The sequence below is a fragment of the Stegostoma tigrinum genome, chromosome 13 (assembly GCF_030684315.1).
Source record: "Stegostoma tigrinum isolate sSteTig4 chromosome 13, sSteTig4.hap1, whole genome shotgun sequence".
Lineage (NCBI taxonomy): Eukaryota > Metazoa > Chordata > Chondrichthyes > Orectolobiformes > Stegostomatidae > Stegostoma > Stegostoma tigrinum.
Genome location: NC_081366.1, coordinates 56128952 through 56155246, shown reverse-complemented (window position 1 = coordinate 56155246; position 26295 = coordinate 56128952). Strand labels below are relative to the sequence as shown.

At 39.1% G+C, this 26295-nt stretch overlaps 1 protein-coding gene across 2 annotated transcripts in view; it reads right to left on the bottom strand.

The window, feature by feature from the left end:
* Positions 1 to 5357: 5357 nt before the first annotated feature.
* cpeb4b (cytoplasmic polyadenylation element binding protein 4b) overlaps positions 5358 to 26295 on the bottom strand; it is an 86077-nt gene continuing 65139 nt past the window's right edge. For both annotated transcript variants that reach the window (XM_048543194.2, XM_048543195.2), the window contains 2 exons: positions 15050 to 15231; positions 5358 to 9689 (listed from right to left, as the gene is read on the bottom strand). In XM_048543194.2, coding sequence (XP_048399151.1) covers positions 9462 to 9689; positions 15050 to 15231 — 410 coding nt within the window. In that variant the 3' untranslated portion in view covers positions 5358 to 9461. The remainder of the gene's footprint in view (positions 9690 to 15049; positions 15232 to 26295) is intronic.

Below are 26295 nucleotides of genomic sequence, written 5' to 3'. Positions count from 1 at the left end.
GCAGATAGAACAGGTAGATCCTTTGCATCGATTTAGGCTCAGTAAAAAGGTGACAGCTATTTGTTGGCTCATTTCCCAGGACAACTATTTGACCAATCAGAAACAACCTGGCTGGTTTAAAATCTAAACAAAGCCTGACAGTGTATCGTTTAAGCTGCATATAGTTCACTCTGAAAGTTTATTCAATCTTTTTTGAGCAAGAAGTATTCATCTCCATTTAAAATTTCTCCCACTCAGGACATAATTATTACTGCATTTTTCTTCATTTCACCATTTTTGGGATATCCTTTTGCAGTTTACTTTGGACATTACTACCATTACCTCTGTAATCAAGCCTAAGAGGAAGCTGTGTAATGAAAATATTACTGAACTAGGAATATAAAGTCTTTATGTGTTCAAATCCACCGTGACAGGTGGTGAAATTTGAATAAGAAAGAACATAAATTTAAATCAGCAAGTCAAGTGGTGACCATGTAACCATTGTCATAAGAATCTGTTTCACCATTACCCTCTAGGGAAGGAAGAAATGCTCACACCCCACACAAGAATAAAACAAAAATCATGGGTGTGCACTAATAGACAGAAGTGGTTGCAGAGCAGAGTACAGTGACTTTGTGCTGTTCACTTCCAACTATTGAGAGAAACTGCCATTCACTTTTTGTTCCACTCTAACTGCATTTTAATCCAATTTGCTAGCCTGTTCCTAAGAAATGTTGTAAGATATTGCATATCTGTTGAGGTTCCCCAATAGTTTATTGTTTGACAATCTGTCAAAAGTTTTGAAAGATAGATGTCCAATGTCCAATGTATGTGCCACCTTCCCCAGAACTTTACCAGGTTAGTCAGGTATGATCTCCTTCCTAAAAAAAAAAGGTGGTTTTAAATTATTTTCTCATTCTCTAGATGTCTATTAATTGAATCCCAGGCAGTGGTAAGTATCTCTACCTCTGGCCAAGCAGAAGATAGGACAAGTGCTGTCTCTAATAGGCTGGTCAGCACAGACGAGTTGGACTGAAGGATCTGTTTCTATGCTGCATGACTTATAGAAGTCACCTCTGAAGTAGATGGATCTTGAACTATGGCCTTCTGCTCAGAGGCAGGGACACTACCATTAAGCCACAAGCCCCATACATGCAACTTCTAATCTAAATCTCTCCAGCTCCAGAATAAACCTTGTAACTGCTATAAAAGTGGATACCATCTCATCTCACTGTGCTTTTTTCAACTTTAAATGAGTTCTAAAAGTTCAACCCATGACAAGTACCTTCATTGGGCACTAATTTCCTAGATTCAGACAATTTACATGAATGAATGCCATAACTTTGAATTTTTTAAAGGTCAAGTTAGTCTCAATTATGACCACTTTCATTTCCTCTTTATTAGTGTTGTGATAATCCTACCCAAAATTTGAATGTATGAATAACTCACACCATTGATTTAGCCCTAATGAGTTTTGCTGTGGGTAACTTTTAGGTTTCACAAAAATATGATTTTTGGGGGGAAAACACATCACAGCCTGTTTGTAAAGGAACACAAGCTTAAAAAATGAGGCAGTTAGGGACAGGTAATAAATGCTCGTTCACTGGGCCCAAAACGTTAACTCTGATTTCTCTTCACAGAAGCTACCAAACCTGCTGAGGTTTTCCAGCAACTTTGTTTTAGTTTCTTAAAAAATACATCTCTGCTTATGGACAAAAGAATGAATATAGTTCAATTCTGTAGCAGAATCAAGAAAACAAATGAAAACCTTTCTTCATTCAGTTATTGGGGATGGGAAAGAACTGGCAGATTGGGAGGTAATTTAAATTCATCTTTTGATTTAACTAGAAGTATTCACCTCGTGCTCAGATTTAGTGAGAAAATTACTAAGCTAGTTTGACAATGAGTATTCATCACTCCTGTTCCTAAATCACATGCTCATTTACAAAGTTTTTTTTGTAGGAAAGGCATTGGATGCCTATTCAAGCCTTTCATGAATACTTTAAGACTATGATAGTGAACACAATGAACACATTTCAAAAGCCTATTAAAATTTCAGAATCGAAGGAAAGGACAAACTTTGTGTAATTTACTAGGGGATATGGTTTATTATTCAGTGAAAGGGAAAAGTGCTGTTAATGGGAAGAATTTAAAAATAATACTTTAGCCAGTATTAGACTGCACTTCAAGGATAATAGAATTTAATACAAATGGAAGCCACTGTTTTGGCTGATAGCTATAATTTTATTACCCCCAAACACCTTAACAGCAACAAATCATTGTTTGGAAACCCACACAAGGTCTGGAGAGATGTGGCAGCTGATAGTAAGGAAGATTCTAGTCGTAGTAAAAAGACAGACTTCCAAGGTGGTCAAAAAAATTGCAGAGGATAAGAATTAATTAAAAATGCCAACAGCGTTTACATTGTCATGGAATCAAGCATTTACAGGCAGATTATTGGAGGTTAAAACTATAAGATGTAGCTTCAGTCCAGGTGGCTAGTAATCCTCCTGAAAATATTGCGCCACTAATTGAAAGAGATGAGGAATTATGAATATTTTATATTTGAAGGAAAAGTCACTTTTTACTGAAGGGCTGACCTAAAAGTGCTATATTGAGAGATACTACTTCTGCCCAGAGCTTGATTACAAAAGATGTATATTTCCTCAGAGTTGCTGAATAGAAAAGCATTGCTGAAAAGAATTAATGGAAATGTGCGCCTAAGCCATTGGTACTGATTTTAAATGGTTTTAATAAGGGATTTGCCATTATTGTTAGTGTCATGTTTAAATTGCTAATTAAACACATGCAATTTATGTGAGAAAGTGATTTCCTGCAGTTTTTTTAAACTACAAAAACCATAAATTGCTGGAAAAAAGCATTCTGAACAAGGGACCCAAAACGTTTCTCTCCACAGTGCAGGCCTGTTTTACCATCAAATTCTGTTTTTGTTTCAGATTTCCAGCATCTACAGTTCTTGCATTTGATCTTTTTGCCACCACTGGGATGGTGAAGAACAAAAAAGGGATCTGTTTCTGTGAATAAAGACTCCTTGGGCGGACAAGAAAATAAAGAAGTTAAAAAAAAGCTGAACAGCTGCTCCACCCTTCCACTTCCAACCTCCCCATAGATGGACATTACAGGCAAAAGTACCTGCAGTATTTCAAATTAAAAAAAGTTCTGTTCAGGAATGACTCAGACCTCAAAATTACTCTGAATGCTTAATATTGAAGAGAACAAAAATATTTCAATTCACCACTTGTACCCTATAGCAGAATTTTTAAAAATCTTAAATTAACAATCTTTCATTTGCCAGTTAATGGGGATAAAGAATGACCAGCAGATTGGCAGATGATTTGAATTCATTTTTTGTTTTAACTACAAATATTCACTTAGTGCTGTAATTCAGCAAGGAAGGGGTTAGAGCATATTTTTTGCTCCTTTTAAAAAAATTTGCTAATAAGCTAGCTTGACCGCAAGTCGAATATTCACTACTCTTGCATCATACTTTTTAACATTTTTTTTGCAGGATATTCAATACTGAATAAGATGTGCTTGTAAGGTTGAGACACAATGCAGCAACAGAAACTTTGGAAATTTTTTACATTTGCCTAAGACTATTTGAATCCTCAAAATGGCTGAGACAATGCCGAGAGTTGCAAGGTCACCAAAGCAAGTTGAAAATCTGATTGAAATTTAAAGTGTGTTCAGATGGACCACCAGACACGTAGAAAAAAAGAAACAAATGATGACTACTAAAGTATGGTGCTAGGGCAGAAAGAATGAGAATTTAGTATTATGATTTGGAGTTCTAGGTTTCGGTTGGATTAGAGAAATGCTGACAAAACCCAAAGAAAAATAAATCTCCAAAACCAAACAAAGTGGGTAAAATCAAATCTACCTACTCCCTTGCACCTTGTAACTGCAGCCGATCGCTTCAAAATAACTTAAAAGCCAGCTATCTTGCACCTGGGGGTGCATTTGTGGAATGAGGACAAAGTAATTAATATGTACTATTATCTCATGTCCTTTACTCAACTCATCCATTTAAAAAACCCATAGTAAATCAAAAATCAATTCAACATGAAGCCTACACCTCTAATCTAAAAAGGTGATATGTTTTGTAGCTTTGAAAAAAAATCCAATTTACAACCAACTTTATTAATGGTACTTATCATCTAGGGCATTCCTTGTTTTATATTGAGTTCAAAATTCCCACTTCCAAAAGACATTCATTAGTCATACTGAAATGTACAAGAATGCATCAAACTACAATACACTTGCATAAAGTTATGCTGGACCTCAGAACAAAACATTAATATTAATTGAGGAAACAAAGGTGATGTCAGCATAGCAGGTTACAAATAAAATGATAAGTTTTTCCCACTGAGATATCTACAGCCACTTAATTAACTTTTTCAGAAGGGCAGGTGATGGCTTTTTTGCTTTGTACTTTTGCTGAATCATTAACCTTGAGGCCCTGGTAATTTTCTGGGGACTCTGGTTTGAATGCTGCCATGGCAGGTAGATTGAGTTCAATAAAAACTTGGAATTAGTAGTCTAATGGCAACAATGAAACAGTTGTCGATTGTCCATGAAAAAGAAGTCTGATTCACTATTGCACTTTAGGGAAAAAAAATACTATCCTTATCTGATCTGGCCTACACATGACTCCATATCCACAGCAATGTGACGGACTCAACTGTCCTTTGGGCACATGAATATGGAGATAAAATTTGAACAAAATAAAAGAGGAGGTATAGGCTAGAAGACATTTTTAAATGTAGGGCATGGTTGCAATGTGAAGGTCTGCTACAAATAGTTTTACTACCCACTTTCTTTTCAAAATTGTTTAATGTACAAGGGTAATATCAAAGGATATGGAGAGGATGAACTGGCAAGGACTAGGTTGCCATGGCCCAAATGTTTTATTTCTGAACCATAATACCTGTTGTTTCACTGGTTTCCTTTGGCCTGAAGAACACCAATAGATTTTAAATTTGGAGATAGATGTGATGCACTCTGACAGCTGTGGCCCTTGAATTGGTTCTCAATATATACCATGTTTATTTTAAAAAGTTCTTTAGTATCACAAACGTTGGCTAATTTTAAGACTGCATAACTGACATTTGTTCCACACTGAATGTCATGGAAACTATTATTTGATGCTAATATGCTACACGTTTTTCTTCTCATTCTATAATTCTGCTTGATGTTTCGTATGTAGGCTTAAGCCTAACTATTTGTAAAAAGTGTAATGAACATGTGTTACAATTGAGGGCTCATGTAAACAAGTCACATGTGTTGCAATAGTTCATGTTAAACTGGCCTCTAAAACCAACATTAAAAGACTATGAGAGAGACAGGCAGGAACAACCTTCAATAAAAACATGAATACTGTATTAGGTACATTTCAAGATGCAATACATAGAAGCAGTATAGGCAATGGTTAGCTATTTGCCCAAAACAAATAAATAAAAAATAATTTGCAGACCAGTGTTAGTATAAAGCTCAGACATTTACAGTACATTGAAACACTTTAATCATTCAACATTTCACATTACAAATATTTTAAAATTACTGAGTGTTATAAATAGTTGGCATAAAACTTCAACAACATTATGTTTTACTACCACTTCAACAAACAAGCCGCAGAAAGGGACATTTTTGTACCAAATAATTTAGTAGAGAGGGTACATAAAATATCAACTCAAAAAAGTGAACAAGTATTAATAAAAATGAGTTTCCTTTATTTAAAATTGTTAATCATCACTACAACCTCCCCAAACAGTGAAAAGCACACAAAGAATTCAGCCACACCACTGATGGCTGACTTCCACAAATAACTATTCTTTTTATGAATATTTGCCATACAGTGTTGAATACATAAGCTTTCAATAAAAACTAGACATTTTAAAATATTAAAAAAGCTGCACATTCAAAAAATATTATAACATAAAAAATCTGATGGTCAAAATGATAAAAAACTAATTATACATTTCAATTTAAAATACCAAAAAATAAAATGCTGGACAGGATACTGACCCAATTATTATAATGCTGCTGAGAAAAGTAGTCTTTGCTACTTTTTAAAGTAAGGTAACAAAAATAAGCAAACAAGCACATTTTTCCTTTAGTCCATATCTAAAAATAACTTCAATTATTTATATTAGTACAAAGATCATATTCTGAATTTACAAATATCAGTTAAGATAAAAGGGAATATAATAACAGTAGAAAATGACATTGTGGACAACATATTAATCTGAATGTTTGCAATAAAAAAAATCGCATTAAAGGTTTACACTGTAAAGTTTTTTTTCAGAAGTTAGAAAAAAAGTATTGCACATAACAATATGACATTAACTTTTCACAATTTACCACATTCAAGTCTTCTGTAACTTTGTAAGAAATCCTTAAAATTCAGACACAAAGAATAAATTATCAAGTCCTCCCAATGGCATTCATAAAATCCTTTCCTTCTTGAACCACAAGATCAGATTTAAAATCATGCATTCTGCAGAGGTCTGTGTATGAGGATATATTTGCCATGCTATGGGCAAGTGAGAAATGAAATTTAACTTGTGTAAACAACTTTACAACATACAATAAACAAGTTAGTTTTGAAGTTTACATTTTTTTGTTTACACGCATGCTTTTATTTTCTTAATCATTTCAGCCTTGCACACTATCAAGAACTGAGGTAACTTGATGGCAGTTCAAACTGGTTTTGTCCGTTAAAAACCAGTAAATCTTTTTCTAACCATCAAACACCTAACGAATCCATATGTCAAAGTTTACTGCTAATTGTTGTGTGTCTCTTGTAATTTCTGCCAGGTACCATAGATACAGGAACTATGAAAAGGAGTCTATATAATTATTCTCAAAGAATATTAGGTGAAAATACAGTGTACATTGGAAGAAACTAGAATCCACATTTAAACCATGAGGATTGGGCTGATATTGCAACCAGGTTCTAATATCTACTGTGTTATTACTTTACACTTACGAACATGAACACCTGGAGCTGGGAGGATTATATTTTCTATGACCATGGATTTTCAGACTCTGCAGTTTTATCAACAGCATTGCTGATCCCTAATGTTCATGATATTCAAAGTTCTCTTTGCCTTCAAATGTTTTTTTTAAAAAAAGGACAGGAAATGGAAACAAAATTGATTGCTTCAACTCATTTCTTTGCACAATTAAGTTAACTACATATGTGCAAATTTTAGAATAACAAACGTAGAAAAAACTATTAATCTCTTTTAGATTATGAAAAAAACGAGGTATTGCAAAAGAGATGCCAGTGAAAAAAGTGAGCTTAAAAATATTAACTTGGAAAAAACAAGATTTACAAAAGTAGTGCATAACAAATGTTGACATGTATATAAAAAGAAAAGAACAAAAAGTCAACTAGAGAAACAACATACCAAAAAGTTCAAAGGTAGAATGTTACCTAAAAAGGGAGTTAACTAGTAGTAGAAAAGTTATCTTTCAGTGTCAAATTTCAAAAATGTTAATTCACTACACTACAAACACCAGAGTTGGGCAGGAATGGCACAACAGCACACCAGTACACCAAGAAAGGATGATAGCCAGCACTTTCTATAGTTTAAAGATTGCCACTAAGAATTACAAATTCTTTACTTCAATAGTAAATCCCTGACGAGCTAAATGATAAGCACCCTCATAACTCTCTGCTGCTGTTAGTTTATCACCACTGTGGTCAAAACACAGATCAAATTTAAACTCTTTAAACTTGATCATTTAACAGCAAATGCCTCCATTTTGACCTGGTTTAGTTATTTAAACCCTATTACTTCAAAGGAAGAGTTTCACTGCTATTATCAGTGTGTTACTTGTGAGTCACAAGTCAGCAGATCGCAGTGAATCATCCAGTCTTTGGTTTGCAGGAGTTTGAAGATGCTATGCACTGTAATCAGAAAAAAATAGCAAGAGTAAGGAACAATAACCTTTCACATATAAAAGAAAATCACAAATGCATAACGACCTTTGGCTGAATCACGCAATAATCACAAGGAGATAATTCCTTCAATGCAGTCCAGCACCTACGTCGCCTTTGCAAGGGCACAGTACCACTTAAAGCCAACCTGCATAGTATACACTTAAGAGTGTCATGACACCACATGCTAACCTACAGTAACACAAACATGCACCTTGGACTCAAATGGTGTTGTGTTTCCTTTGTTGTATGCCATCTACATTTTCAAAATGTAACTTTATAAACAAAAGATTTATAGGCAGAATATAAGTACTGTAGATAATGGGCAAATGTATGAATATATAGTGCATGCAAAACAGGTGTACAAGTAAACATTCAATCATTCATACTATTCCACATAAAAAATAAAAATAAAAATAAAAAAAATCTTAGGCAGCTGAAGCCATAGCCTGTGCTACATCTAGTTGTGTTGCATTGTAGCCTTTTTCTTTGTTATTTCTAATTCCCATTTTACTGGAAAAAAATGGTAATTGTCATACCATCTAAACAGCAGCAAGGCTCCTATTGTCTCTTGCAATTAAACAGCATCACTAAAAATAAAAAAATATAAATCAAGGCTACAATTGAGGTATTACTTTTTGTGTGTCAAAATGGAGAGCAAAAGCTGACACATGACAATATATTAGTAGATCAAGTCGACTTTGTAAATAGCAACATCAAAAAAATAAAGGTATAAAATCTCTTCCAGCAAGGAAAATGCCTCTCGACAATTAAACATGTCAATCTCAACAACTTTGGTAAACTTTTAGGGGCAGCAGATCTTCAAACTGTGGTTTTTCATTTCTGAAATAAGTGCACACTTCAACTGTAGCAGCAATCTAAACCCCTTTCTTACATTGTGTATTTTGGGGTAGTGGTGAATTGATAGGGAAGCACCAAAAGCATTTATACCACACCTATTAGTGAAGCCCGTAGTGTGTTTGAAACAATTTTTAAAAGCACACAGACACAGTTCGAAAAAGAAACTGGTATTCATATTGTTGGAGGGCAAATCCAAGACTTATTATATAATACATAGTGCTGTTCCCCTACTTTAGATATAATTTAATTGAAAACCCAAACATAGAAGGGCTGCAGTATAACTTCACATTAATTTTAGATTCTGTCTATACAACTAAAACCGCTTCCCGATCAGTTTCTGCAACATGACATTCCCATCACGTACAGCACCAAGCTGTCCAAGCACATGACCCAGAACTACCATCATGCACATTGACTGAATTTGTATTATTTCATTAAGGATCAAAGATCCAGTGTTATCACAAGTCAGTAAATGGTTACAGAAAACACTGAAACTAGAGTTTAACCAAATTATTTTGAAGTGAAAATTTGAGACATACATTTTGAAATCTGGGATGAGGCAGCAGAAGAATGCACTTATTTAGTTTCCTAGCTAATCTGGTGTCTGCAGCTATACAGCACTCTTATCTTGCCACTAGATACAGGTTTAAATAGCTTAGTTCCAACGAAAAGGAACTTGACGTGGACGGTCTCCTCCTTCTTTCACAAGTGGCTTGTGGAACTCTCTTCCAGCACGAGAATGTATGGCAGCCCAGCAGTATTCACAGTAATACTGCAGACATGTGACATTGGCACAGAAGAATGGAGCAAATTTCCCACCACAACGGGTACCCTGGCATTCATCACACAGCTGATCATCAAGGACATATGGCTTGACTTCCACCTAAAAATAGACAGAAGACTTCTATTATTTGATGCTGCGGTAAGTGGTAAACAGGCAAAAACAGTGCAACCTTTGATACAATTTCCAGAACTGCACAACATCCAACTCATGAGAAATAAATGGTGGCATCATAGCCTTTTGCTTTCATCAATTAAAAAAAAAAGCGGCCAAAAAACAACTGAAAATCATAGAAATACTCTCAACCATTTTTGGAGATAGGCATATTTCAAGATCCTTCCAGACATAGGGACAGAAGTAGATGGATGCTAAAAAATGTAGTCACTGGTTGTGAGTCAGTTTCCAAACATGATTCCTCAATTCAATGCTGGAAGATCAGAGTTGGTAGGACTGCCTATGCCATGCAGCTGGTAGCCATCTAGAGCTTTGTTATCAAATTAGAAAATGTCAACTTCAATTTTCCAGTTGCCCCCTAGTTTCCTGCACCAATTGGTACACTTCAACAATCCATAGGTGGGTACCTGTCATCACACGAGGGCAAGCACTACAGTCAAACCTGAAGGGCCTATATATGTGTGCAAAAGCAACCCCATGGGTTCCTCCCTATTCCCCAGTGGTGACCTAATTCCATGAGTTTATTTCTCAAATTTAAGGTAAAACACTGACTATTTAGCTAACATTAAGCATTCCTCAAGCTATAAGATGGTCTACTGATTTTCCAGCTTCACAAGCCCGCTTAATAAAAACCCAATGGAACGGAGGATGCTGTAAATCAGCAACAAAAGCAGAAGTTGCTGGAAAAGGTCAGCAGGTCTGGAAGCATCTGTGAAGAAAACTGGGAGTTACTTATTTGTGTCTGGAGTCAAAACGTTAACTCAGATCTTCACAGTCGCTGCCAGCCCTGCTGAGCTTTTCCAGCAATTTCTGTTTCTCTTACGCAGGCTGATTTGCTACCCATAGTTGAAAGGGAACCCGTCTCCATGCTAATTAAAGTGGCACTGCTGTGAAATGCAGTTAGTCAAGCAGCACTTCGTTAGACCATAAGACCATAAGACACAGGAGTGGAAGCAAGGCCATTTGGCCCATCAAGTCCACTCTGCCATTTAAATCATGGCTGATGGGCATTGCAACACCACTTCCCTGCACTCTCCCCGTTGCCCTTGATTCCTTCTGAGATCAAGAATTTAATCGATCTCTGCCTTGAAGGCATCCAACGTCCCGGCCTCCACTGCACTCTGCGGCAATGAATTCCACAAGCCCACCACTCTCTGGCTGAAGAAATGTCGTCTCATTTCAGTTTTAAATTTAACCCCTCTAATTTTAAGGCTGTGCCCACGGGTCCCAGTCTCCCCGCCTAACGGAAACAACTTCCTAGCGTTCACCCCTTCTAAACCATACATTATATTGTAAGTTTCTATTAGATCTCCCCTCAACCTTCTAAACCATACATTATATTGTAAGTTTCTATTAGATCTCCCCTCAACCTTCTAAACCATACATTATATTGTAAGTTTCTATTAGATCTCCCCTCAACCTTCTAAACTCTAATGAGTACAGTCCCAGGATCCTTAGCCGTTCATCATACGTTAAACCTATCATTCCAGGGATCATCCGTGTGAATCTCCGCTGGACACGCTCCAGGGCTAGTATGTCCTTCCTGAGGTGTGGGGCCCAAAATTGGACACTGTATTCTAAATGGGGCCTAACTAGAGCTTTATAAAGCCACAGAAACACATCGCTGCTTTTATATTCCAACCCTCTCGAGATAAACGACAACATTACATTCACTTTCTTAATCACGACTCTACCTGCAAGTTAACCTTTAGAGAATCCTGGACCAACACTCCCAGATCACTTTGCACTTCTGATTTGCAAATTTTCTCACCGTTTAGAAAACGGTCCATGCCTGTATTCTTTTTTCCAAAGTGCAAACCCTCACATTTACTCACATCAACCATTTCCTGGACCACACTCCTAAACGGTCTAAATCTTTCTGCAGCTTCCCCACCTCTTCAGTACTACCTGCCTGTCCACCTATCTTTGTATCATCGGCAAACTTCGCCAGAATGCCCCCAGTCCCTTCATCCAGATCATTAATATATAAGGTGAACAGCTGTGGCCCCAACACTGAACCCTGCGGGACACCACTCGTCACTGGTTGCCATTCCGAAAAAGAGCCTTTTATCCCAACTCTCTGCCTTCTGTCAGACAGCCATACCTCAATCCAAGCCAGCAGCTCACCTCAAACACTGTGGGCCCTCACCTTGCTCAGTAGCCTCCCGTGAGGCACTGTATCAAAGGCATTTTGGAAGTCTAGATAGATAACATCCACTGGGTTTCCTTGGTCTAACATACTTGTTACCTCTTCAAAAGAATTCTAACAGGTTTGTCAGGCATGACCTCCCCTTACTAAAACCATGCTGACTTGCTTTAATCTGACCCTGCACTTCCAAGAATTTAGAAATCTCATCCTTGACAATGGATTCTAGAATTTTACCAACTACCGAGGTTAGGCTAATCAGCCTATAATTTTCCATCTTTTGCCTTGATCCTTTCTTAAACAAGGGAGTTACAACAGCAATTTTCCAATCATCTGGGACTTTTCCCTGACTCCAGTGACTTTTGAAAGATCATGACCAAAGCCTGCGCTATTTCCTCAGCCACCTCCCTCAGAACTCTAGGACATAGCCCATCGGGGCCAGGAGATTTATCAATTTTTAGACCCTTTAGTTTTTCTAGCACTTTCTCTTTTGTAATGCCTACCGTACTCAACTCTGTCTCCTGGCCCTCCCTAATTGTTGGCATACTAATGTCTTCCACTGTGAAGACTGACGCAAAGTACTTATTAAGTTCTTCAGCTATTGCCTTAACTCCCATCACTAGCCTTCCAGCATCAATTTGGAGCGGCCCAATATCTACTTTTGCTTCTCATTTGTTTCTTATGTATTGAAAGAAGCTTTTACTATCATTTCTAATATTACTAGCTAGCCTACCTTCATATTTGATCCTCTCCTTCCTTATTGCTCTCTTTGTTATCCTTTGTTATTGCGTACAGTTCTGGTCACCGAATTATAAGAAGGATGTGGAAGCTTTGGACAGGGTGCAGAGGAAATTTACTAGGATGTTGCCTGGTATGGAGGGAAGGTCTTACAAGGAAAGGCTGACGGACTTGAGGCTGTTTTCATTAGAGAGACGAAGGTTGAGAGGTGACTTAATTGAAACATATAAAATAATCAGAGGGTTAGATAGGGTGGATAGGGAGAGCCTTTTCCCTAGGATGGTAATGGCGAGCACAAGGGGGCATAGCTTTAAATTGAGGGGGTGAAAGATATAGGACAGATGTCAGAGGTAGTTTCTTTACTCAGAGTAGTAAGGGAATGGAATGCTTTGCCTGCAACAGTTATAGATTCGCCAACTTTAGGTACATTTAAGTCGTCATTGGATGAGCATATGGACGTACATGGAATAGTGTAGGTTAGATGGGCTTCAGATCGGTATGACAGGTTGGCACAACATCGAGGGCCGAAGGGCCTGTACTGTGCTGTAATGTTCTATGCTCTTTAATTCCTCTGTCTGGTTTTGTAGCCTTCCCCAGTGCTCTTGGCCACTTTATAGGCTGTCTCTTTTTCTTTGATATATTTCCTGACTTTGTCAGCCACGGCTGTCTAATCCCACCGCGGATAATCTTTCGTTCCTTTGGGATGAACCTTTGTACTGTACATTATTCAGCCAATCCACCTGTGTATTGAAGTCCCCCATGATCACCGTGACCTTGCCTTTCTGACATGCCCTATCTATTTCTCGGTGCATCTTGCACCCCTGGTCCTGGGAGGTCTGTACATCACTCCCATTATAGTTTTTTTTTGCCTTTGTAGTTCCTCAATTCCACCCACACAGACTCTATATCTTCTGACCCTATGTCATTCAGTGCCGTAGATTTAATTCCATTCTTAACTAACAAGGCAACCCCACACCCTCTGACCACCTCCCTGTCTTTTCGATATGTTGTGAATTGTTGAATGTTTAACTGCCAGTCCTGAGCTCCCTGCAACCATGTCTCTGTGATGCCTACCACATCATAATCATTCAAGAGGATTTGTGCCGTTAGTTTTCAACATTGTGATCAAAAAATGTGTGGAAAGTTAAACAATTCTAAAGCTTTTTGCCAAAAGTAATTTATGACAATCAAGGGCCAAAATATAGGCAAAGATATTTTCCCAAAACTAAAACATAATTAGCAATTTTTGGCACAAAAGAACTAAATAAAATCCAACATTTTCATCTAATGTAGGAAAGAAACTAGAATAAAATTAGAAATAAAATACTTTGTGCAGTAAAAGTATCAGGCTAATTCTAAATTTCATACTTCAATGCAGACATTACATTAGCAAAAAGGCATCAATTTATATCTCTTAACTTTTATACTCATTTTTTTTTCTCCAATTAATTCATGGTATTTGGGATTCATTGCCTATCCCTAACTGCTTTTAAGGAGGTGATAAGCTGCCTTGTTGAACTGAAATCCATTGCTTTCGTAACCCACACGATGCTGTCACAGAGGGGAGTTCCAGATTTTGGCCTAATGACACGGAAGGAAAGGCAACATATCTCCAAGTCTGGATGGTGAATAGCTTACAGTGGAACTTGTAGATGATGATGCTCCCATGTATTTGCAGTCCTTGTTGATTCTAGATCAAGATCCCACTCTTTTCATATGGTTTTTTTTTGGGGGAGGGGAGGTGGGGGAGAACATTTCAACTTCCCCTTTTCCTGGGAGGCTGATGAGCAAATTTCACAAGTAAGGCTTGTCATAGCAGTAATTATGAATTCACTCAAAAACAATTAAAAATCAATAAATTGACAATTTTAATGAATAATTAATATTATGACCAAGCAGCAAAGCTGAATCATAAAGCCAAAATTTCTCTTATCGGTTAAGCAGATCACTTTATCCCCTAGACAGGCTTAAATGCATCATTCGCACAATATTTATACGGTTAGTCCAGGTTCAGGTCATTATAAGCCCAGGATGATGATGGTGGAGGGCTTGTTTGGCACAAATACTGATTTGCAACAAACCGGACATTGTCCAGATGTGACAAGATGTGGTCATGGACCAAGGATACTTGCCTGGGTAACTCCCACAAATATCCTGGAGCTAAAATGGCCATCCTCCAACAGCTACAACCATGTTACATTGTACTAGATAGAACTCCAATCAAGCATACAGGTGTTTCACCCTCACCGAAGCTGCCATGGTGGGATTTGGGTCTCTGGATGACTGGTTCAATGACAATACCACCACACCATCACCTTCTTAAATTTATATTCTATGACTATCTTTTAGTTAACATATTTTTTGCATATTCCGATGCAATAAGTGTGCACTAATCATCACTCACCCGTTTATCAATGTCTCCATGCTGTAACTGAACAAAGCGAGCACTGATAGCAGCAATGTAGCTTTGTTGATTTGAAAAAGCCACACGCCCCGCACCTTTTGGGTATTTCAACTCAGGATCTGTGTCAATGCCAGCATAGCATACTCCACCGTAGAGCCTATCCATGATCATTGCCAGCTCCACTGCAGCATAAAAAGTGATAAAAGCAAAGAACAGAACTTATATCAGAATACCATTGCACTTGTACAAATGTATTAAATTTAAAAATTCGGGAAGGATTAAAATTACAAATCAATTTTATTTTCTGCATTTGCATAACTTGAGATTTTTGTAGGGTATCATTTAAACTTAACACCATTTGTTGGTAAATTTCATGAAATCTTGTCCTGGTCTTCATGGAGGATCCAGATGTTATGAGTAGACAGGATATTCAATGCTGAGCATTTATCACAGCCAAACCTGCTCTATTCTCCTTGGACATCCACACGTCTAGGATTGTGCACAAGTAGCCTGATACCAAAGAAGCACAAAAGTTCCAACAAATACTTCTCCAGCCTTGGTTACTCAGGCTAATCCTGATGAACTGACACAACAGTGATACTAACACAGCAGGTTAAGGGGAAATTGATCTTGATCAAACAAAACTAGGTTTATAAATTAAAATTGAACAGTAGAGACAAAAACATATTTATTGTTGTCCAATACAGAAATTGAGCCTGGAGTCAGATGTTAGATTGTGTGAACTGAGTATCAGAAACTTAGCATTTGCACCACTAAAAGAATCATCAAGCCAAAATTTGTCTGGTTCTACCCTAAAAAGACCTGCATCTCTTTTTTTTCCTGCTTTTTGCATTTTACTCTCTTTCAAATATTTATCTACCTCTTTCATAAACTTTGAGGCAAATAATTCCTGGCTTCAGTAAACCAGTAGAAAGGAATTTATTCTAAACTCTTTTCTTAATCTAGTCATGACAATTTATCCCTCCATTGGCCACACCACCTAATCAAGAAAACAAATCTTTCTATACTCACTTGACCTGGTCAATATCGTTTGTAACAACCTGGGGAAAAGAAAACTTGCTTTATACCATCTAATCTGTCTAAGCTAGTTCTAATACTTCTATACTCTCATCGTAAAAACAAATGTCCCATACCTGGCACCATCTGGCTGAATTTATGCTAATCATGAATTATTATTTTAACATTTTTTCTTCTAAAATAAGGCATTTAAAACACCGTAGCTTGAATTATATAACACACTGGATTCCTCAATTTCCATTTGTCTGGAAGGGGGCACCGACACACTAGAGAAGGAATTTTCAACCCTCAGGGATAAGACATCCTGCCCTAGAACTGTTGGGCAAAGGTTAACATTTCCCCAGTATTGGAAGATGAAGTGTTTGATCCACTAGGTATGGCTGGGGTTTTTCACAGCACTAAATCAGGGATGCCCTGGCTACAAGAGTAAAGACTGAAGGGCTCAGAAAGCCATAGGGAGGGTGCTGAGGAGTGGGGTACTGCACTGAACTCAGGTAATATCAGTGAAGGATATCCCAACTACTGACATCAGTCTGCACAGGGAATTCTGCTGAGCTGGCCACTTGGTGAGGGCCTCTCCCTCTGCCAGTTAAATCTAACAGTCATGACATGATACCTTTAAATGGCCCACTGGCAGGGTGAAAGTGATCGCCAGTGCAATCACCACACATAATTAAGGTGGGGCGGGGCGTGTGGGAAGATCACAGTAAGCCAACCTCCAAGTCCTATCAGCAGAACAGCTTTAAATCCAATCATAGATGCAGCTTGACCAGTGATTTACACAAATTACTTCTTTATTCTTGTATAGTCATATCATTCAACATGGCAACAGACCCCTCGGACCAACTAGTCCAAGCCAACCATGTTCCCAAACTAAACTCGTATTACTTGCCTGCATTTGGTCTTTATTCCTCCAAACCTTTCCTGTTCACGTACTTATCCAACTGCCTTTTAGATGTTGCAACTGCACCTCCATCTACCACTTCCTCTGGCAGTTCATTCCACACATGAACCACTCTGAAAAGAAGTTAAGCCTCATGCCCTCTTAAAAACTTTATCTTCTCACCTTAAAAATATGCTCTCTAGTTTTGAACTCCTCCATCCTATGGAAAGACCTTTGGTATTCATCTTATTTATGCCACACATGATTTTATAAACCTCTATAATGTCACTCCTCAACCACCTGCACTCCAGTGAAATAAGTCCCAGCCTACCCAGTCTATTTTTTATATCTCAAACGCTACATTCTGGTAACATCTTGGTAAATTGTTTCTGAATCCTCTCCAATTTAATGTCCTCCCTATAGCAAAGTGACTAGAACTGCACAGTACTCCAGAAGAGGCCTCATCAACATTGAGTACAACTTCAACATCATGTTCCAATTCTTATACTCTAAGGTATAAGCAATGAAGGCAAGCATGCAAAATGTCTTAATTAGCTTATCTGCTGCGAAATAACTTGGAAACAATTGCGTACTTGAACCCCTAGATCTCTGTTCTATAACACTACCTAGGGGCCTACCATTAATTGTATGTCTTCTGCCCTTATTTGTTTTGCAAAAGTGCAATTCCTCACATTTATGCAAATTAAACTTATCTGCCACTCCTCAGTCTATGCCCTATTTATGTCATTTGGCCTAATTTGCCTGTGCTGTTTGGAAACAAATCATCAAGAAACATCCCCACTTCTGACGTTATGAATGAAAGATTATTGATGAAGCAGCTGAAAATGACTGGGTCTTGAGTTTGAGAGCATGGAATGCGTTGCCAGCAGCAGTTGTGGAAGCAAGGTCATTGGGGTCATTTAAGAGACTGCTGGACATGCATATGGTCACAGAAATTTGAGGGTGCATACATGAGGATCAATGGTCGGCACAACATTGTGGGCTGAAGGGCCTGTTCTGTGCTGTACTGTTCTAAACTCTCAGCCTTTCAGCAAATCTTTGTCATTTATTTCCCTTATACACTCATTAAGCTTTCTTTTGAAATCAAATAAGCTATTAGCTTTAACCACTTCTTACAGTAGTAAGTTCCACATTCTAAACACACAGTGGCGTGAAGAAATTTCTTTGTATTTGTTAGATTTATTTGAAACCACCTCGTATTTATAGTGCTTCATTTGGCTCCTTCACCAGCTTTAGCTCTGGAATACCCTCATTATACATTTTTGACAGAGTTTATAAGAAGTTCTGTTTGTGGATTAATTGCATTTGTTGTTTTGGGAAGTGCTTTTATTAGGTGCTATGTAAATACAAATTGTTCTAAGTTGCTAAAAATCTGTCTTTAAAGCAAAAGGTTTCAACGTGGTCAATGTGTGTCATTTGGCTGTAATCTCACCAGTTCTGGTATCAACCTTGCAAATCTTTTTGCACTCAATGTCCTTTCTCTAATATGGAAGCTAGAATTGTGGCCTGAAGGTTTTAAACAGGTTTCATATAATTTCACTACTTGTAAGTTCTACAATCTTAGAAATAAATCTCAGTGCTTTATTAACATTCTTTGTCACTTTTCTTTTAAAGTCACCTATGGTGCTGTTTGTACACCTGAATCCTTCGATTCCTTTGTTCTTCTATCCATAGAATTTATGTTTTAAGGCACTTGTGACATCTGTTTTTCTTGCATCATCTATCACCCACATTAAGCTATGTCGCAACCCATTTTACAATCAACTGCCCAGCCTGCAAGTTTTATGCAAGTGCTCCTATCAAAGAAATGTGTGGTTAAATACTACAGCCCAGTTATCCACTTTATTCTATTAAACTTTTATATTCATTCCTTGTGTTGGATTCTGAGAGAATGCCTTGGTCTACATGCATGGGATCTTTAAAAAGTGACCTGTTGTTGTGGTGTCAGTTTTGTCTTTAGGTGGGTGTGTCGCTGCAGGTCACACACTTAAGCGAGAATAAGAGCATAAGCAGAGCCTTGTGGGGAAGACGGTAGAGCAACAATGGCAAGGGTTTCTGGGTGTAATTGAGGACACAGTACAGAGGTTCATCCCAAAGAAAAGAAAGATTATCCGGGGTGGGATTAGACAGCCATGGATGGCAAAGGAAGTCTGGAAATGTATCAAAGAAAACAAGAGACAGCCTATAAAGTGGCCAAGAGCACTGGGAAATCAGAAGATTGGGAAATATACAAAAACAAACAGAGGACTACAAAAAGAGAGAAGTAAGGGAGGAGAGGATCAAATATGAAGGTAAGCTAGCTAGTAATATTAGAAATGATAGTAAAAGTTTCTTCCAATACATAAGAAACAAACGAGAGCAAAAGTAGACATTGGGCCACTCCAAATTGATGCTGGAAGGCTAGTGACGGGAGATAAGGAAATAGCTGAGGAACTTAATAAGTACTTTGTGTCAGTCTTCACAGTGGAAGACTTGAGTAGTATGCCAACAATTAGGGAGGGTCAGGGGGCAGGGTTGAGTACGGTAGGCATTACAAAAGAGAAAGTGCTAGAAAAACTAAAGGGTCCAAAAATCGATAAATCTCCTTGGCCCGATAGGCTACATCCAAGAGAGGGAGATGGCTGAGGAAATAGCGGAGGCTTTGGTTGTGATCTTTCAAAAGTCACTGGAGTCTGGGAAAGTCACAGCTGATTGGAAAATTGCTGTTGTAACCCCCTTGTTTCAGAAAGGATCAAGGTAAACGATGGAAAATTATAGGCCGATTAGCCTAACCTCGGTAGTTGGTAAAATTCTAGAATCCATTGTTAAGGATGAGATTTCTAAATTCCTGGAAGTGCAGGGTCAGATTAGAACAAGTCAGCATGGATTTTGTAAAGGGAGGTCGTGTGTGGCAAACCTGTTAGAATTCTTTGAAGAAGTAACAAGTACGTTAGACCAGGGAAACCCAGTGAACGTTATCTATCTAGACTTCCAAAAGGCTTTTGATAAGGTGCCTCACGGGAGGCTGCTCAGCAAGGTGAGGGCCCGTGGCGTTCGAGGTGAGCTAGTGGCTTGTATTGAGGATTGGTTGTCTGACAGAAGGCAGACAGTTGGGATAAAAGGCTCTTTTTCGGAATGGCAACCGGTGACAAGTGATGTCCCGCAGGCTTCAGTGTTGGGGCCGCTGCTGTTCACTTTATATATTAATGATCTGGATGACGGGACTGGGGGCATTCTGGCGAAGTTTGCTGACAATACAAAGATAGGTGGACAGGCAGGTAGTACTGAGGTGGTGGGGAGGCTGCAGAAAGATTTAGACAGTGGTCCAGGAAATGGCTGATGAAATTCAACGTGAGCAAATGCGAGGTTTTGCACTTTGGGAGAGAGAATACAGGCATGGACTGTTTTCTAAACAGTGAGAAAATTCGTAAAGCAGAAGTACAAAGGGATCTGGGAGTGTTGGTACAGGATTCTCTAAAGGTTAACTTGCAGGTCGAGTCCGTGATAAAGAAAGCGAATGTAATGTTGTCGTTTATGTCAAGAGGGTTGGAATATAAAAGCACCGATGTGCTTCTGAGACTTTATAAAGCTCTAGTTATGCCCCATTTAGAATACTGTGTCCAATTTTGGGGCCCACACCTCAGGAAGGACATACTGGCGCTGGAGGGTGTCCAGCAGAGATTCACACGGATGATCCCTGGAATGGTAGGTTTAACGTATGATGAACGGCTAAGGATCCTGGGATTGTATTCATTAGAGTTCAGAAGATTGAGGGGACACCTAATAGAAACTTGCAAGATAATGTATGGCTTAGAAATAGTGGACACTGGGAAGTTGTTTCCACTAGGTGGGGAGACTGGGATCCGTGGGCACAGCCTTAAAATTAGAGGGGGTAAATTTAAAACAGAAATGAGGAGACATTTCTTCAGCCAGAGAGTGGTGGGCCTGTGGAATTCATTGCCATGGAGTGCAGTGGAGGCCAGGACGTTAAATGCCTTCAAGGCAGAGATCGATAAATTCTTGATCTCACAAGCAATCAAGGGCTACAGGGAGAGTGCAGGGAAGTGGAGTTGAAATGCCCAGCCATGATTTAAATGGTGGAGTGGACGTGATGGGCCAAATGGCCTTACTTCCACTCCTGTGTCTTATGGTCTTATGACATTATGACAACATGACAACATACAAGGCAGGCAGATTCAAAGCAAAACAAAGAACTGTGGACACTGGAGATCTGAAATAAAACAGAAGGTGCTTGAGAAACTCAACAGGTCTGGCAGCATCTGTAGAGAAAAGCAGTTAACATTTCGAGTCCAATGACCTTTTCATCAGAACAGATGTTGCCAGACCTGAAGTTATCTGATCAGCAAAATGTGTCTATTTCAAAATAATCAAAACTGAACAAAAACGATTTTCACCAGCATATGAGTACCAAACTCTGAGGGTCAAAAGCACAGATGCACAAATGTTTCATTACTTGCTACAGGATAGAAGAATCAAGGATGCTACTTTGACCCCTAAACTACATTTGGTATCAAAGTATACTTGTGAAACCATTATAATTTTTATTACCTGTGTGTGGACTATTCTGAAGAATAAATAAATTATAATATCTAAGGTTCTTGAGTAGATCTATAGCTCGGATTGTGGATGTTTTGGTTGGTTTGCTTATCGAGCTGATTCACTTACCAAACTGGTTAATTAGTTTGCAGACATTTATTATCATCAGACATGGCGGCACGGTGGCTCAGTGGTTAGCACTGCAGCCTCACAGTGCCAGGGACCCGGGTTCAATTCCAGCCTCAGGTAACTGTCTGTGCGGAGTTTTCACATTCTCCCCATGTCTGCCTGGGATTCGTCCAAGTGCTCCGGTTTCCTCCCATAGTCCAAAGATGTGCAGGCTAGGTGGATTGGCCATGCTAAATTTCCCGTAGTGTTCAGGGGTGTGTGGATTATTGGGGGGGGGGGGGGGGGGGGAGGATGGGTCTGGGTGGGATGCTCAAAAGGGGCGGTGTGGTCTTGTTGGGCCGAAGAGCCTGTTTCCACACTGTAGGGAATCTAATCTAATCTAATTTCATTACCCTGCTGGGTAACATCATCAGCGCAGCCTCCAATGAAGCGCTGTTGTGTTTTCTCGTCTGGTATTCAAACTCTGGGGTCCATTGGATTTGATTATCTTATTTCTGGCTTTCCTTTGCAGTGATTATATAGGTCTAATTCTGTGTGCTTGTTGATGGCCTTCCTCGGTGGAGAACCAGGCTTCTAGGAATTCCCGTGCTTATCTCTGTTTGGTCTGTCCTAGGATCCTGTTATCCCAGTGAAACTGGTGGTTGTCCTTATCCGTGTGAAGATGGAGATGAGTGAGTATTGGTCATATCTTTTGTTGCTAGTTTGTGTTCATGTACCCTTGTGGCCAATTTTCTTCCTATCTGTCCAATGTAGTGTTTGTCGCAGTCCTTACATGGGATTTGTATGTTATGTTGGTTCTGCCCATAGTGGGTAAGGGGTCTTTGGTTCAAGTTAGCAGTTGGCATAGGGTTGACATGGGATTGTGTGGTACTCTGATGCCAAATGGTCATAGGTGTCTTGTGGTCAGTTTGGATATGTTCTTGATGTATGGTAAGGTGAGGGGTGTGTTATGGAGTGCAGTATCTTCCTATTGCTGTTCGTATGATAGGCATCGTCAAATGCGGTTTTTCAGGTATCCATTGTCCTTAAATACTTGGAGGAGGTACTCTTCTTTTTGGCGTGGTTCTGCGTTGCTACAGTGTGTTGTCGCTTGTTTAAATAGTGTTTTTATGCAACTTTGTTTGTGGGTATTGGGATGGTTGCTGTTGAAATTCAGTACTTGGTCAGTGTGTGACTTTTCTGTGTACCTTCGTCAGGAATTCCCCATTGGCCCTGCATTCTACCATGACATCCAGGAATGGGAGTTGTTCATTCTTTTCCTCTTCCCTGGTGACTTTGACGCTGGTGAGTGTTGTTTATTAGTTGGTGTATCTCCTCTAGTTTGGTCCATTTGATGATAATAATAAATAACACTCTCAGGAGAACCACTAGTTCGACTGGGACAACACCAGGATCCTAGGGCAAACCAAAACAGAGACAAGCACGGGAATTTCTTTAGGCCTGGTTCTTCACCAAGAAGACCCTATATATACACCACTGTGAAGTAAAACTGGAAATAAGGTAATCAAATCCAACAGACTCCAGGGTTTAAATACCAGGTGGGAAAACATCGGAGGCTGCACTGACGTTACCCATCAGGGCAATAAAACGTCTGCGAGCTAACAGACAAAAAAAAATGTTGCCAAGGAAACGGATATAATAAAAAAAGGATTTTTAAAAATAATCCTTCAAAGAGGTAAGTTTTAAATAGCATCCTAAAGTAGGTGGTGAGTTGTGGAGAACAGGAGATGGGAACTGTTTTGAGAGGATGTTGCAGAGGTTAAACCTGAATGGATGAAAACAACGGTTGGAAGAGGAAGTAATATAGGCTGATGTCAATCTATCTGCTGTTAAAATCTTCATCAATAACCTTTGTCATCTACAGATTCAACAATACTTTCTTGACTAACCTCAAACTCTGGATAAACGGCAGTTCATTAGGGAAAATATGGCACACCTGCTACCATACATTGTATGATGTGTCCTTAGTGGCTAACATTGGACTGAAATGTCTCAAATTGAATATTTTTATTCTTAGATTCAAATAGCACCATGACAGCATCCATGAACTCTACATTAGTCCACGACAGCATTGGTAGAAATAAACAGAGCTCTTCTGCACCAAAAATGAAATCTTTTCTTCAAGGACACCCTCCACTGCACTGTGTTCTTCTACCACGTTAAACGGAAGTAGGTCAGCTCCAGGACTTCTTGCAGGAGCTTGCCAACATAGTGCCCACAGTCCAAACATTTTCAGCTGCTTCATCAATAAGCTTCCCATCATTGTAAGGCCAGAACTAGAGATGTTTGCTAATGTTTGCACTACGTTCAGTCCATTTGCAACACCTCAGATTCTGAAGCAGTTTTTATTCATTGCAGAAGACCTGGACAATATCCAGGTTTGAGCTGACAAGCAATAAGATAAAACCCCATTGTTTTCGGGGCAGGTTATTGAGGTCTCAACCTGGATAGAGGTCTGGTTGACGGGCAGAAAGCAGAGAGTGGGCTCAAATGGGTATTTTTCAGGATGGCAACTAGTGACAAAGGGGCATTATTGGGAACAAAACTATTCACATTATACATTAATGATCGGAATGAAGGAACTAAGGGCATTGTTGCTAAGTTCACAGATGACAAACATAGGTGGAGGGACAGGTACTATTCAGGATGAGGATAGGTTAGAGAAGCACTAAGACAGGTTAGTTAGGCAAACAGGCAAAGAAGTAGCAGATGGAATGCAATGTGGGAAAGTGAGGTTGGGAAGAACACATTGGTAGGATGAATACAGGCATAGAACATTCGGCCCTCGATGTTGCGCTGACCTGTGAACTAATCTAAGCACCCCATGCCCCACACCATCCCATCATTATCCATATGCTTATCCAAGGACTGTTTAAATGCACCCTACATTGGCAGGCAGGGTGTTCCACATCCTTACCACTCTGAGTAAAGAACTTGTCTCTGACATCTGTCTTAAATCTATCACCCCTCAATTTGTAGCAATGCCCCCTTGTACAAGCTGAAGTCATCATCCTTGGAAAAAGACTCTCACTGTCCACCCTATCTAATCCTCTGATCATCTTGTATGTCTCTAATTAAATTCCCTCTTAGCCTCCTTCTTTCCAATGAGAACAGACCCAAGTACCTCAGCCTTTCTTCATAGGGCCTGCGCTCCAGACCAGGCAACATCCTGGTAAATCTCCTCTGCACCTTTTCCAATGTTTCCACAGCATAGAATATTTTCTAAACTGGGAAAGGTTTTAGAAACCTGAGGCACATAGTGACTTTGGAGTCCGAGTTCATGATTCTCTTAATGGTAACATGCTAGTTCAGTTGGCAGTTAAGGCGGCAAATGAAATGTTAACATTCATTTTGAGAGGGCTAGAATACAATAGCAGAGACATACTGCTGAGGCTTTATGAAGCACTGGTCAACTGCATTTGGAGTATTAAGCAATTTTGGGCCACATATCAAAATGTGGATGTGCTGATACTGGAGGGAGTCTAGACAATGTTTAAAAGAACGATTCCTGGAATGAAGGGCTTGTCATACGAAAAGCTTTTGAGGATTCTTTTTCTGTACTCAATACAACTTGGAAGAAATGGGGTTGGGGGGGGGGGGAAATCCCACCAAACCTTACACAATACTGAGAGGACTGGATGGAGATGGGGAGATGATGTTTCTATTCGTATGAGAGACTAAAATACAAAGGCACAGCCTCAGAGTGGAGAGACGATCCTTTAGAGAAGAGATGGAGGAATTTCTTCAGCCAGAGGGTGGTAAATTTGTGGAATTCATTACCACAGAAGGCTGACAGCTCAAATCATTGTGTGTATCTTAGACAGAGATAGATAGGTTCTTGCTTAGTAGGGGGATCAAAGGTTAAGGGAAAAGGTAGAAGAATGGGGTTGAGAAACATACCAAGCATGATCAAATGACAGAGCAAACTCAGTAGTCTGAAAGATCTAATTTTGCTTCTATGTCACATGGTCCAAGCAGCAAGCAACATTTGTACCGTACAAATGTTTAGGCAATGGCATCTCCAACAAGAAAATAAATCTAAATCGTAACTCATACTGTATTGCAATTCCTGAACCCACCAACATCAACATCCTGGGGTTATCGCTGACCAGAAACCATACTGGGCTAGCCTTGTAACTACTGTGCTACAACACCAATTCAAAAGGCTAAAGATCCTACAGCAAGTAATTCATGTCCTGTCTCCCCAAAGCCAGTTAGAGCTGAGGGAGATCAATATTAGTGGAGAAATGGTGCTATGAAAATGTTTGGGATTGATGGGCAATAAATCTCCGCAGCTTGATAATCTACATCCCAGACTACTTAAGGAAGTAGCTGTAGAGATTGTGGATGCATTGGTGGTCACCTCCCAGGATTCTATAGATTCTGGAATGGTCCCTGCAGATTGGAGGGTGGCTAATGTCACTCCATTAATCAAAAAGGGAGGTAGAGAGAAAACAGGGAATTATAGACCAGTGAGCCTAACATCAGCAGTGGGGAATATTCTCGAATCCATTGTCAAGGATTTCATAGCAGTGCATTTAGAAAGCAGTGGCAGGATCAGTGAGTCAACACTGAATTATGAAAGGAAAATCATGCTTGACAAATCTATTGGAATTCTCTGAAGTAGTAACTAGTAGAG